This window comes from Rana temporaria, chromosome 3, assembly GCF_905171775.1.
Source record: "Rana temporaria chromosome 3, aRanTem1.1, whole genome shotgun sequence".
Lineage (NCBI taxonomy): Eukaryota > Metazoa > Chordata > Amphibia > Anura > Ranidae > Rana > Rana temporaria.
The window spans coordinates 52,147,525-52,161,418 of record NC_053491.1 but is presented as its reverse complement, the minus strand read 5'-3'; the positions used below and the strand labels follow the sequence as shown (position 1 = coordinate 52,161,418).

The following is a 13,894-nucleotide window of genomic DNA, read 5'->3' as shown; positions in this document are numbered from 1 at the left end:
GCTTTAAAGATGAGCTACTGTTAGTGTGGGTGGCTTTTTTTAAGCTGAAAACTGCATTTAGAGAAAGTATATACAAAAAGACCAAAATTATTGTTCGTTGAAAGGCACTGGAATTTCTTAAGCATACAGAGACATTTACACAACTGCGTGCCTTAAACTCTGTAGCAATTTGGAACTGGGCCCTTTTCTGTACCTGCATGACTGTGCCCCTATGCACAAGGTCAGGTCCATGCCCTTATGCACAAGGTCAGGTCCAAAAAGGCATGGTTTGACCAGGTTGGAGTGGAGAAACTTGAGTTGCCTGCACAGTTCCCAGACCTCAACTCTACTAAACACATTTGGGATTATTTGAAATGCCTATTGCAGGTCAGGTCTTCTCGTCCAACATTGATACCTTACCTCATAAATGCTGTTTTGCTGTTATAGATGTGAAGAGATGGTCAACTCTCTATGAATGCCAATCATTTTTGGACATTATAAATATTTTTGGAGAACTGACTATTACAGCTACATCAGCTTTTTGGACGTTGTACTCATAGGTTATGACAAATGATGCCCAACAAGTTTATGTAGGTGTGATGGTCAGTTCAAAAACATTTGGCCGTATAGTGAATATAATAAGGTTGTGACTCAACTGACCTGTGGGTGTGTATGTGAGTTATTATTGTATGTTGATGGAAGAGACACTACACTGTAAACCAGGGATGGACAAATTAATAAGGACCGCAGGGGTCCGTCTGTCCAGTCCATGACCCATCAGCTGTCATTTTTAAGGAGTATTGGCTACCTGACTCCTGCAATTGATGCATTCTGTAAGCCAGGGGTGCCCAACCATTTGAAGAGCGAGGGCCAGGCCACTTAAAGCGGGTGGATGAAAGGTCACGGCTACTCTATAGACCCTTCCGATCCACCCAGATGGAAGGGGACAAATTCCCTTCTGTTTTTCGGATTGGAGGTAGGCGGGCGTAAACTGACACCTGTCGATCTATAGAGGTGAATTGAGGGTCCCGTTTGATCGGGCTGATCGTGTGAAAAGGGCCTAAGACTGCTTTCACACTGATGTGCTGCGGTTTAACCATACCGCGGGTGCAGTGTAGTGCACCTGTGTCTGTCCTGCAGGTTAGCTGAACTGACCAAAAGCCGGCACTGTAGAGGACGCATCGGCTTATGGGGCTCTGCTCCGCAGCCGCTTTCTTCCTCCACCACAAGCTTCATTCACAACACTGATGCTGCGGTATGGCGGGTCGGCAACCTGCGATCTGGGCTAGCCAACCCACCGTTCCAGAGCAGCAGGTCGCGGGCCACATCAGAGGGCTTCGCGGGACACATGTGGCCCCAGGGCCGCTGGTTGGCCTCCCCTGCTGTAAGCCTTTGGTGTTGTACAAGGTATTGTCTAGTGTTACTATATGTTGGTGTGGAAAAAAAAGCTGATGGCATTCATGTTTTAATTCTTTTAGCTACCATCTGAGTGTTCCTTCTCTGCTGACATCTCTGCCATTCCTCACATGGCTTGCTGTACTTTACAAAACCTCTATCTTCTTATGGGTCGTGAGCTTGAAGACTTGGATGAAGTACCAGCTGGCAATGTTTTGGGTATGTCTTTATGCATGTCTTTATATATTCATAGTTTCCAATTTGTTTAAATTGCCGTAAACGTCTGCTACAGATGCTACAGTTAACAGAACATTACCTTTAGTGTTGTGCTCCAAAAACTCATTAAAAAATTGCTTGTAATTTTTGGCCCACCATCCATAGTAGTACACAAATATTGATTCTTAAATTATTAAACCTCAAAACTTTTTTTTCTGCCATCACTGTGTGTTTTAAGTGTATTGGCACTGCTTCCATCTGTCTTGTTTCCTGTACTATAAAGATAATTGTTACAAATGATGAGTAATGTACCACACTTTAGCCACAGGCAAAACTCCACCTGCAGCCCTTCAGGTGTCAACAGCATCATTTCCCATTTTCCTTTTTTTTTTTCCCCTTTTTTTTTGTTTTATTCATGCTCAGTTTTTTAGGCTGTTGCTTTTTTTTCCCTTATGTCATGTGGATTTTTTTTTCATGTATAATGTGATGGCACAGATATTATGTAAAGCTGTCCAGACACATTACGGTTTACATTGCTTAGATTGTATTGTGCTTAGTAGATGGATGCTTATATTTATATCTCACAATTTCAAATGGGTGAAACCATTTAAACAACCCTTTTATTAAAAAAAAGAAAAAAAAAGCCATGTGAACAGGTTACCTGCTGACCAATTGGGAACTTTTATTGTGTTAAGATGTATTGCTCATCATTATATACATTACAGGTTTCTGCTAATGCATTCGTTTGATTGACACTATCACAGTTCTTTATAGCAGAAGTAAGATGTGTAGGGCTCTCAATAGGTGATCTAGGCGAATGCTTGGGGGGCCCACAAACATAGAAAAGTCTGCTGATATTTTCATGTTGGATTTGCTGTGATGTTGCCCAATCATTTTTGCCTGCCTCCCAAGCACACTGCTTACTGGGGTCTTCTGTGATCCTAGGAGCGCTGGCTGCCATTTTAGGTTGGAGAGCAGCAGTATATGAGGAAACTGTAGACTACGTTGACCAATAAATGTAATTAGAATTCAAATACAATTACCGTGTATACTCAAGTATATACAAGGATAGAAAGTCTCGCTAAATATAATGAATGAAAACCCTGTGATGGCAATCAAACTCCGATTTATAAGCCGAGGCACCTAATTTTACCACAGAAAGCTGGGAAAACTTATTGACTTGAGTATAAGCCTAGGGTGGGAAATGCAACAGCTACTGGTAAACCATGCTCATCTGCAGCCTCACTGTGCCTATCTGCAGCCTCACTGTGCCTATCTGCTGCCTCACTGTGCCCATCTGCAGCCTCGCCAAGTGGCTACAACAAAATGGCGGCGACCCCCGAAACACTGAAGGCCACTGTTAGACGTCTAAAGGTGGATCGCCAGCGGTCAGAGAGACCAGAGAACACTCGAACTCCACCCTCACTTGAGTATAAGCCATGGGGGGCTTTTTCAGCATAAAAAAAAGTGCTGAAAAACTCAGCGTATACTCGAGTATATACAGTATATATTATTTTATTTTGTAATGGACCAGTGTGAATGTTCAATAAATGTAACAAATAGTCTACTTTCTGTCAAGGAATTTTTTGGGTACCTTGCTTACCTTTAAAAAGTTCCTTTCATACCTCCCAAAATTAAGTTTAGTTACTTACAATTCTACTGCTCCCTTTCCTTTCCCTTTCCTGTTGACAGGAGGGTAGTAAATGCCTTTTGTATTCTAATGAAAATGACCCCAACAACGCATAGCATATGTGTTCCCCTATGGTAGAAACAAATGTGCAGATATTTTGTTTTAAGCTACTGTGTTTAGTAATATGACAAAGCATTAGGATAATTTTAACCACTTAAGGACCCGCTCACGACTATATATGTCCTGTTTTTAAAGATAGATATCACGGTAACGGCAGCAGCTGCTGCCACAGCCGAAATATCCATCTTTACTGTGAGCGGTCCTGTAAACGATAATGGTGGTCTCCGTGGTGGATTCGCTGCAAGATCACCGTTATCGGCGGCGGTAGAGGGGCCCCCCTCCCGCCGCTTACCGGACCAGTCGGTAGCGGTGGAGGCGATCGGGTCCTGTCCCCTGCTCGGCTGGGATACGAGTGAGGGCAACATAGCATTTTTTTGCATTTAAGTCTAATATCTAAGTCTTTTTGACCCCAGATCTCATATTTAAGAGGACCTGTCATGCTTTTTTTCTATTACAAGGGATGTTTACACAACACTAAATGCGGCATTACAAAGGTAAGGAATCGGATAAAAAAAAATAAACGGATTGTGCTTGAACGATGGCTAGTGGTAAAATTTAGACAAACATAAAATTTAGGGTGAACCTCCGCTTTAAGTTAATACCTCTAGAAATGTGTTTATTTTTGCCTTCTTTATGCTGCCCAGGGGAGAGTCTCATGTCATTTATGAGTCACTTTACAAATGGCTATGAACCCATCATACACGGGTTGTCTCAAAGCTTTTACATGGTCTTTCATGACTGGAAGTACCATCAGAAATTTCCTTCAGCTTCCTCTGCTGAATGTAGCCTTGGGGAAGGAAAGGAAAATACTGTATATACTGCTGGAGGGAGACTGGGGTATTAAAGAAAACCTTTTGTATTACCCTGGATAGTCAAAGCACAGGTTTGCTTTAAACTGCCAGCCCATGGCCAAACCATCACTTGGTTTAGGTCAGGGGTTCGCAACCTTTTGAAGAGCGAGGGCCACTTAGGCGACTTGGTAACCGGTCGCGGGCCACAATGAGCAGAGCGATGGATGGCATGTCCGTGTCTGCTCTGCATATGCACAGCCCGCAATACCTTTTATCAGATCGTATTGGAAGTAGAACACAAGTCGGTTTATGTCTGCCACTACTTAGAGGTGAATGGAGGGTCCTATTGGTCACACTGTCAGACTGACCATGTGAAAGGGGCCCAAGGCTGCTTTCACACTGATGCTCTGCGGTTTACCCCCACCATGGGTGTAACACAGTGTACCTTTGGCTTTCCTGCACTTTGCAATAGACTTCTATTATATTCTGCAGGTTTGGTGCACTTTCAGAAAGCTCACTAAACTCGCAGATAATAACAGAAGTCTATGGCTCAGTGCAGGTACCCCGCAGGTAAACTGCTCTGCACCTGCAGATCAGTTTGAAAGCAGCCCAGTAACCACTGCATAAAAGATATGCCCATATATACACTGTGATTTTAGTAATGAACTGACCTTTAATGACAGTATTATATTCCATCCCAGAGCAGAAGGCCACAGACCAACATCATTTTTGAATCCTCAACTGTATCAGTGGCATTGCTATGGGGGTGGGGGCGGCCCACACTGGGTGACACCCACCAGAGGGGTGACACCGGAGCTTCTGCTAAACACTGTACTTTATTGCTTGTAGTGGTGCAGGCACGGCACTCAGCCATGCGGGGTAGGCTGCCTGTAACACTCCTCAGTCAGGTCAATATCCCAGAGTGAGCCAGAGTTGGTGGATGGAGCTGGGAATGTGGCCTCCTCCACTCCTCCAACAGACTCCTTCCCTATTGCTGATCCTGCAACTGAAGGAGATGAGAGGTGAGGACACAGCAGTCCTGCTCATATGCAGGCATGAAGCATGCTGTAAGTAAATGCAGTGCAGTGTCACTACATAGAGTCCAAACCTGCCCTGTGCCACCCTAAATTGCCCTCTACCACCTCAACCTACCACTATACCACCCTATACTACCCTAACCTGCCACTATTCTCCCTATACTATGAATTACAGTAGGGTGACCAGACATCCCCAGTTTCAGGGGACAGTCCCCTGATTGAGGACACTGTCCCCGGACCAAGTCTGTCCCTGGTTTTGTCCCCAGATTGGATTTAATAGGGGGCAGGAGCAATTTCAAAGACAGTCACTGTAGAATTAAAATAAAAACATTAGAATTACACCCCCCGCTCCGCCGTGCCTACTAGCTTAGGGGGATGTATTTTTCCCATGATCTGTGCCCCTTTCTGATGATCATGTGCTGGTCGGAGTGGAGTGAATATTTCTTCAGTTTTGGGTGCATGCCCATTCAGCTTCGCTCGCATGTTCTTCTGCCTTGACTCAAATCCTGGCCAGCCACCTGCCTATCTCCTTGCCTTCCCTGGCGGAGGAAGATCTTCCTCCGCTCCCCACCCAGTAGTAGCCGGGGGCCTGGAGAGTGAGACTTAAAAGGCTGTGAGGCGGGCGGCGACAGGCAGAGAGTCAATGATTGTTGCCATTACTAGTAAAGAAAAAATATGTCCCCGGATTTCATTTAAAAAATCTGGTCACCTTAAATTACAGGGGCTGGTTTGGGGTGTGCCCCGTGACCATGTGTTGCCTGCAGGGTGCTGGGCAGCCTAGACAGGAATGAGGGGGGCACCATGTTTTACTGCATAGGTCTTCCTCATTTGCAGTTAAAATGGAAAAATCTGTGTAATTTGTTTGTAAAATGCAAAGAGAGAAAGGGTTGGGACTTTAAATGAGATGTGAGTTGATGCAAACAGTATGTATAAGTAAATAAATAAAGTTGTATAGCGTAGTAACCAGGCTCAAACTTACCAACCAAATTGCACGCCGAATTCAACTGTCTAACTTAGTATGTTAAAAGCAGAGGATTAGTTGCACACATTTGCAAATATATGGATAAGCCACAGGCTGCTTACAAGGCTCTCTGTTGTTTGTAAAATGCAGTTTATCCTTTGAGAACATGAGCCACTGGGCTTCAGAAACGAAATACATATATTAATATTATTTATAATAGTTCATGTGATTAACTGGAATTATATTTGAGAATGATGCTTCCAAGACAACTTTCCTCAGGAGAGTACAATGAAATAGAACAGATAATTGTTGGGAGATCACATTGCCTACTTTGATTTTATACAGGGACAAAGTTAAATGTTACCAGAGTCTGATTCTTATATGTTGTGGCATTTTGTAAACTTCCAATCAAAAGATACAATGGTCTAAAAATAGGCCGTGTTTGTCTGCCATCTGTTGATGTGAAATATAGTGGAAATTAAGTTTCCAAAACTTAAACTGTGTCATGGAAAGTTGAAATTTCTTCCAGATGTGCAAAGTTCTTATTTCTATTTTTTTTTAAGTCAGTCTCTTTTCAGAGCTGGAGCAGATCTTTGTGGGGCAACCTGATATTTTCAATCGCTTGAAAAGTAAACATGAACAATTATTGCAACAGAAGGGAATCTCATTATTTGTATGTTCCTTTTAAATGACCGGTTTATTGCAGTTTTAACTTTTCTACTTGCTTTGTTTATTCATGTTCTAAAGCCATGAGGAATCAAAATAAATTTAATAGCAAGGAGCATAAAGCTCTGGGGCAAAGCCACTGCTCACAAATTGCCAAATCTGTCTAATTTGGCTAAACTTTTACTATAATTAGTTGCCTTGGGTTACACTTTATATACACTTGTGTCTTTTTAACGGAAGCCTGTGCTGATATTCATGACTCCATTGTAGATTTTACTCTCTGAACATGCTAGTTGCCTGTCTGGCTCCAGTAACTTGGCAGCCTATACAGTGGATATGAAAAGTCTACACATCCCTGTTAAAATGTCAGGTTTCTGTGATGTAAACAAAATGAGACAAAGATAAATAATTTCAGAATTTTTTCCACCTTTAATGTGACCTATAAACTGTACAACTCGGTTGAACAACAATCTGAAATCTTTTAGGTGGAGGGAAGTAAAAATGGTATGGTTGCATAAGTGTACACACCCTTAAACTAATACTTTGTTGAATCAACTTTTGATTTGATTACATCACTCAGTCTTTTGGGGTATGAGTATCAGCATGGCACATCTTGACTTGACAATATTTGCCCACTGTACTTTGCAAAAACACTCTAAATCTGTCAGATTCCAAGGGCATCTCCTGTGCACAGCCCTCTTCAGATCACCCCACAGGTTTTCAAGATCTGGGCTTTGGCTGGGCCATTCCAAAACTTTAACCTTCTTGTGGTGAAGCCATTCTTTTGTTGGTTTGGATGTATGTTTTACATCCTTGTCATGCTGAAAGATAAAGTTCCTCTTCCTATTCAGCTTTCTAGCAGAAGCCTGAAGGTTTTGTGCCAATATTGACTGGTATTTGGAACTGTTCATAATTCCATCTATCTTGGCTAAGGCCCCTGTTTCAGCTGAAGAAAAACAGCCCCAAAGCATGATGCTGCCACCACCATGCTTCACAGTGGGTATGGTATACTTTTGGTGATGTGAAGTGTTGTTTTTGTGCCAAACATATCTTTCATCAGACCATAACATATTTTCCCACATGCTTTTGGGTGACTTCAGATGTGTTTTTGCAAAGTTTAGTCGGGCTTGGATGTTTTTCTTCGTAAGAATAGGCTTCTGTCTTGCCACTCATAGCCCAGACATATGAACAATACGAGAGATTGTTGTCACATGTATCACACAGCCAGTACATGCCAGATATTCCTGCAGCTCCTTTAATGTTGCTGTAGGCCTCTTGGTAGCCTCCCTGACCAGTTTTCTTTTTGTCTTTTTTCCTGAATTTTGGAGTTTGAAGATCTTGGTAATGTCACTGTTGTGCCATATTTTCTCCACTTGATGATGACTGTCTTCACTGTGTTCCATGGTATATATAATGCCTTGGAAACTCTTTTGTACCCTTCTCCTGACTGATGCCTTTTAACAATGAGATCCCTCTGATGCTTTGGAAGCTCTCTGCAGACCACAGCTTTTGCTGTGTCTTGTCGGGATTCAGGAGGCCTGGCTGTAATGCACAGTGCTGCTTTGGTCGCTCACAGTCGTCACTGTGCACACAGTGCTTGCTGGCAGCGGAAGCGGGCAGAGCTCCGTAACAACCGGAAGTTTGTCCCTCCTTGCCGTTTTCGGAAATTGGATTCCATTTTCGTCATAGTTTTGGTCAGTGAACGAAAATGTTCTGTCCTTTTTTCTTTTCAATTTTGTCACTATGAAAATGCCGCTGACGAAAACTTTGACAAAAACATTTTAATTGACGAAATTAACACTGGTTGTGACAATTAAGGCGAAATATTATTTTTATTACCTTTCAAAAAGGAAGTGAGCCTTTAACACATCTAGGAAAAAGTTGCACCAGCTTCGGGCATGCAGTAACTTTGCCAAGGATTTACAGCTCTTTTATTGACCTGTCTTTTTGTTGGCCTTAGGTAGAATGACCCAGTAAGCTTAGTCTGGAAACTGGTTATATGTGGAATAATTTTCCATAGAAATGTTTTTGCACTAGAAATAAAGAACAACGTCATAATTCCTCACAATGTGCAGCTGAAATAGTTAATTTTGAACCTTGACTTGGGATCGGTAAATCACCCCTGACCTCACAAAACTGCGCTTAGAGGTAACAAAGTGATTTTGTCATGTGAAGTCAATACTGTCTCTCGGAGGACCATGTCTGAGCAAAGCACACACTGCCACTGCTTCTTATTCAATAGCTGGTATTCCCTAGTGGGAGCAAAATGACACAATCTTTCCCCCCTCACACGCCAAGGAGACTAACAGAAGCAATGAGTATTCTGCATTTGTCATGGCGGTTAGCAAGGACTCCTGTTTTATAATAATGTGTTTTACTTCTTCAAAGTAAGCTAAAATGGGTTTCTGCAGCCATATAGAGACATTTCTTACAAATGATTCTGCAAATTAGCGAAGCTGCGTTGCAGATTAGTAGCATCGCCCTTTGCAATTAAATGGTCAGTGTATGAAATGAAGGTTTAATCATGGATGGGTGTATTTCCTAGGTTTAACCATGTAGCTGCCGACCTAACCACCAGCTCAGTTGTGAAAATGGTTAATGCAACACTTAGAAGCCAAGGTGACTAAATGCTCAATGTTATTTTCATCCGCTAACGCAATTTGGGCTTTCTGTAGGTGGTTACTAACAAGGCAAAATGTGCTAGGGCCTAACAAGATGTTCCATGCTACCTTTGGTCTTTAGCAGGCTTTAATGATCAAAGAACTGTTTTGATGTGAGAGCTATAAATTGAGGAAACGAACATTACAATGTGGTCATTGGTGAGAACTTAAATCCTGCAGAATATCCTGCTTTTGGTCATTTAAGCTCTAACACATACAGCATTGATTTTAACTGGAAATGGCTCTGCGTGGCGTGGACTGTGGGAATGCTAATAAATCATTAAAGATCAAGTAAAGAGGAAAAAAAATCTGGGTTTCAAACAAAGGCCATAATGGCAAAGAAAAGATGATTATTTTATTTTTTCTTGATCACTAAAAAAATTCCTTAGTCGGTGGCATTTGATCATGTGTACCTGCCATTTAATAATCCATGCATTATGCTAATTATATAAAGCTTTATGCATACAAATGCCAAAAATAAGAGCTTGGCATATGAAAATTATATTGAAACAAACGGCTCATTGCAGATGGACGTACAGCTCAAAGTCCTATGTCACAACATGTTAAAATGAACAAAGGCAGTACAATGCATGGACGTGACAAACCTTCAACTGCCTTTTAAATGTTTAAAGTTTTCATGTGTATGTCATATTTGAATGAATAGGATTGCTACCAGGTAAGTATTTTCTGTTACATAATGCTAAATACATTGCATAGTTAATACGCTTCACAGAAAAGTCAGACTACAGAAATGCATATGCACCATATTTTACCTTGCAGATTCTTCATTCAACTGGGACTTATTTTAAATTGGAGCCACCAAATTAACTGTGTAGTAGGGCTCAGTATTGCAAAACTATGCAGGGCAAAGTACAGTAAAGGTCTGTATTGTGTTGGGCATTCTGTGAATTAAACTCTCCCATTTGGCTTTGACCATGCCAGTTCTTAAGTAATAGAATAGCTTCCATTTGTACGTTTTTTGTTTTTTCTAATTATGAGACCTTGTTTATTTCAAAAGTGGACACCAACTTGACATTCTAGATAGGTGTCTGGCTTTTCTACCTCCTATGTGCTTGGTCTAGGGTAGCTGATACATAAAAATCTTTTATTTATTTTTTTTTTTCATGCAAACTCATTGAATTTAAAGAAAGCAAAACTAGTAATATGTGGCATCCAGAAACTCATCTCCCAACTTTATATGTACCTCCTTCAGCCCGTTGCGACCACCGTGTCCTACCGGGTGAAAGCCCGATGGGAGCCTTGGTGACTGACGAGGACTGGGGAGAGGCCCTCGCCAACTGCAAAACTTTCTCCCCTAAACTCTGTGACCGCCTCACCCACCTATTTATTCTTCATAGGTCATATCTGACGCCCTACCGCATTTCCAAATTCAGGCGAGACCATGACCCCAACTGCCCTAGCTGTGGCCACTCCGACGCCTCCTTCTTTCACTTGCTCTGAACTTGACCCAGGTGGTCCGGTTCCTCCAAGACCGCATGGGCTCCCCCGTGTCCTTCTGCCCCTGTCAATGTGTACTGGGGCTCCTCTCGCTCCCTGAAGGCGAAAAATACCTAAACACATTTTTACAAGAAACGTTATTCCTTGCTAGGATGCGGGTCGCCAGAAGGTGGATGAGAGGGGCTCCACCCACTCTACAGCAATGAATCAGAGCAGTCAACATCACCCTACCCTATAAAAAAAGTAATTTATACTCGCAGGGGATGCCCAAAGAAATGTAATAAGATCTGGGACAGGTGGCTGGAGGACCCCTCCACTTGCAATGCAGCGGACTAGACGTGGTTTCCGTCCGTCGTCTGCCTACTCCCTCTGTAGACTCTCTCCCCTCCCTTGTTGTTCGGTGTCCTACGGCCTATGCCACGTCAACATTCTCTCTCCTTGCTTTTTCCCACCACCTTTTTTACATGTCCTTATGTATGTCAATTGGATTTATTTGTACTTGTAGTGCATGTTGCACTTATCACCCGTCTGTTCATTTTTTTTTTTTTTATGCTCAATAAAAGTCGTTTTGATTTAAAAAAAAATATGTGGCATCCAGGTAGTACAAGACATTACGATTAGAAATAAATTGTATTTGATACATTAAGTACTTGAGTGAATCGAATGCTAGTTTTGGATAGTTTAACAGAAGAGGACGTATAACCCTATAAGAAAAAATAAATAAAATACAAGGACAAAAAAAACCCACAAATGGTGCAGCAAACTATCATAGTGTAATTAGTTTTATACATAAAGTGTGTGAAAATGCATTCACAAACACTCTGGAGTAACAGACAGAGAGCAGCCATTGTGTCCACACAGTCCTTACTACTAAACAACCAGTGGTTGAGAGTGCTGCCAAGAAGATGCAAGATCAGTCTTTGTAGGTCTAAGCAGCATGACAGGCTGACAAGGTCTGATGAATTGGATGCTGCTGACTATTGAGGGTGCAGGCTAGGGAAATGTTCATTCAGACCCAAAGCACACTGCAGAAATAGAAAAAGATAGCCTAACCACCACACACCTTGCCCAGCCCGAGTGGTTACCAGGTAAAAGCAGCCTTAGCTCGATTTCATCCAGGCCACCTCCATGATTAATCCCCAGGGGCAGGGTGCAACAAGTTGGGGGCATGGCCTGGATGAATCAAACTGAGCCTGCTTTTGCCTGCTATCCACTTGGGCCAGGCATGCGGCAGCCGGGCGATCTCTTCCTATTTCCATAGTTCAGTGTTAATCCAGACTCCACCATCTTGGTGTCTGTGCCTTCGCGGCTCAATGAGCTGCTTTCTGTACAGCTGTGCTGAAGACGGGCTGAGGGACACATAGCGGGTGATGTGGTGTGCTGAGCACTGCCTAATAATGTGATAATGAATCAATGCGGTCTGAGCGGGAGTTTGTATACAGGAATTGGATGCAAACAGTCTGAAATAAATCAGAAGCAGTGGGATGCTACAAAGGATAAGGAAATAGTAAAAATAAATGATTGCTGTTACCAGATTCAAACTTTCAAACCATGTTTGAATATAATGGGGTGGCTTTGATAAAATAAAAATAAAAAAATCTTTGTATTGACACTTTGACAGAACAACTTTTCTGTGTGGCATTGACAGCAAGGAGTCTTCAGTAGGCTACTTGGGAATTCATCTTCCTTGCAAGGAAAGTAAGAGGTTCTTAGATGACCAGATTACTGTGTAACAGAAAAAACGATGGTCTTGTGTATTATATTAATGCATAGATGAGAACCTAAAAACCTGAGCACGTTGGCATGTATTTAATTAATAAATGCTATTAAAGCTCAACTCCAGGAAATCAGAAATTTCCGTAAAGCGGGCCGAGTCTGCACTCCAAGGCTTAACTGCTCATTTAGGTCTAGTGGGGCGTAAAAGCACACCCAATTACCTGATGCTCTGCTATCCAGGCAGACTGCACACCCCTCTACTGCTTTGGTGGTTGACTGTTCCTCAGCACCCTCATATACAATGCACGGCTATGCACCCTATATTGATCTTGATGACATGAGGCCACTTAGGCCACTGGAGCATGGGGGAGAAGACACTGGAGACTGATCTAACAGCGCAGAGAAAAACTTGAATAAATCGACTTGTCTATGCTCCCTAGACCTATCCAGCAATATCGAGAATTTATCACGTTTACTGTAGTTAAAACTTTAACATGGATAGTTTTGTCAAATTCCAGAGTTATGTTGCTTTCAAGTGTACACACATTCATCCAAAGTTGGTCGAAAAGGTTCATACACAGACACACTTTTGGCCATATACTGTAAGGTAGCCCATAGATGTTTTGATTTTGTTTCCTTTCACCATAGTCCGTGTTGATGGGGGGAAATGCCTCCTAGAGCGCTTTTGTGTTCTTCCAGCGGGTAGCCTTTACAGCCTGTAGAACACAATGATTACTGCTAGTGGATATTGCCTCTGGCAGTAATCACATGTAGAAAGATCTGACAGGTTGGTTGTATCACGGTCGATTGATTAATTGACTTGGGTACAGCCAGCCTGCCCAAAGATCGTTCGAATCTCGGCCGGTCCCTGGCTTACCGGGCCCAGATTCACTCCATCTGTTTTTTTGTCCAGATGCAAAGGTGTTCTAGTCAGTGGGAAATTTAACTAACCTTGGCGATGGCTGTATGTCAACATTCTTCTACCCATGCTCTACTATCTGGGGATTGGAAGGACGAATAGCACCTAATACATTGGAAATGTTTTAGTTCTGAGTCTCCCTGTAGTGCTTATAAAACTAGTTCTAGTAATAGTTATTTAAAGTAATTCTGAGTAAACAGCCGGCATAGAAATAATATGAGAGGGACAGACTATAACAGATATTTTATTATTTTACCAAATATAAATACGTTGAGAAAGCAGACATAGTATAAAGATATATTTCACATTTTACAGACTTTCTGTCTGAAAGTCTGATAAATCTAAA

The 13,894-nt window shown here is 42.2% G+C and overlaps 1 protein-coding gene across 1 annotated transcript in view; it reads left to right on the top strand.

The window, feature by feature from the left end:
- EFL1 (elongation factor like GTPase 1) overlaps window positions 1–13,894 on the top strand; it is a 623,792-nt gene that overhangs the window by 256,627 nt on the left and 353,271 nt on the right. The window contains exon 15 of the mRNA XM_040342558.1: window positions 1,458–1,593. Coding sequence (XP_040198492.1) covers window positions 1,458–1,593 — 136 coding nt within the window. The remainder of the gene's footprint in view (window positions 1–1,457; window positions 1,594–13,894) is intronic.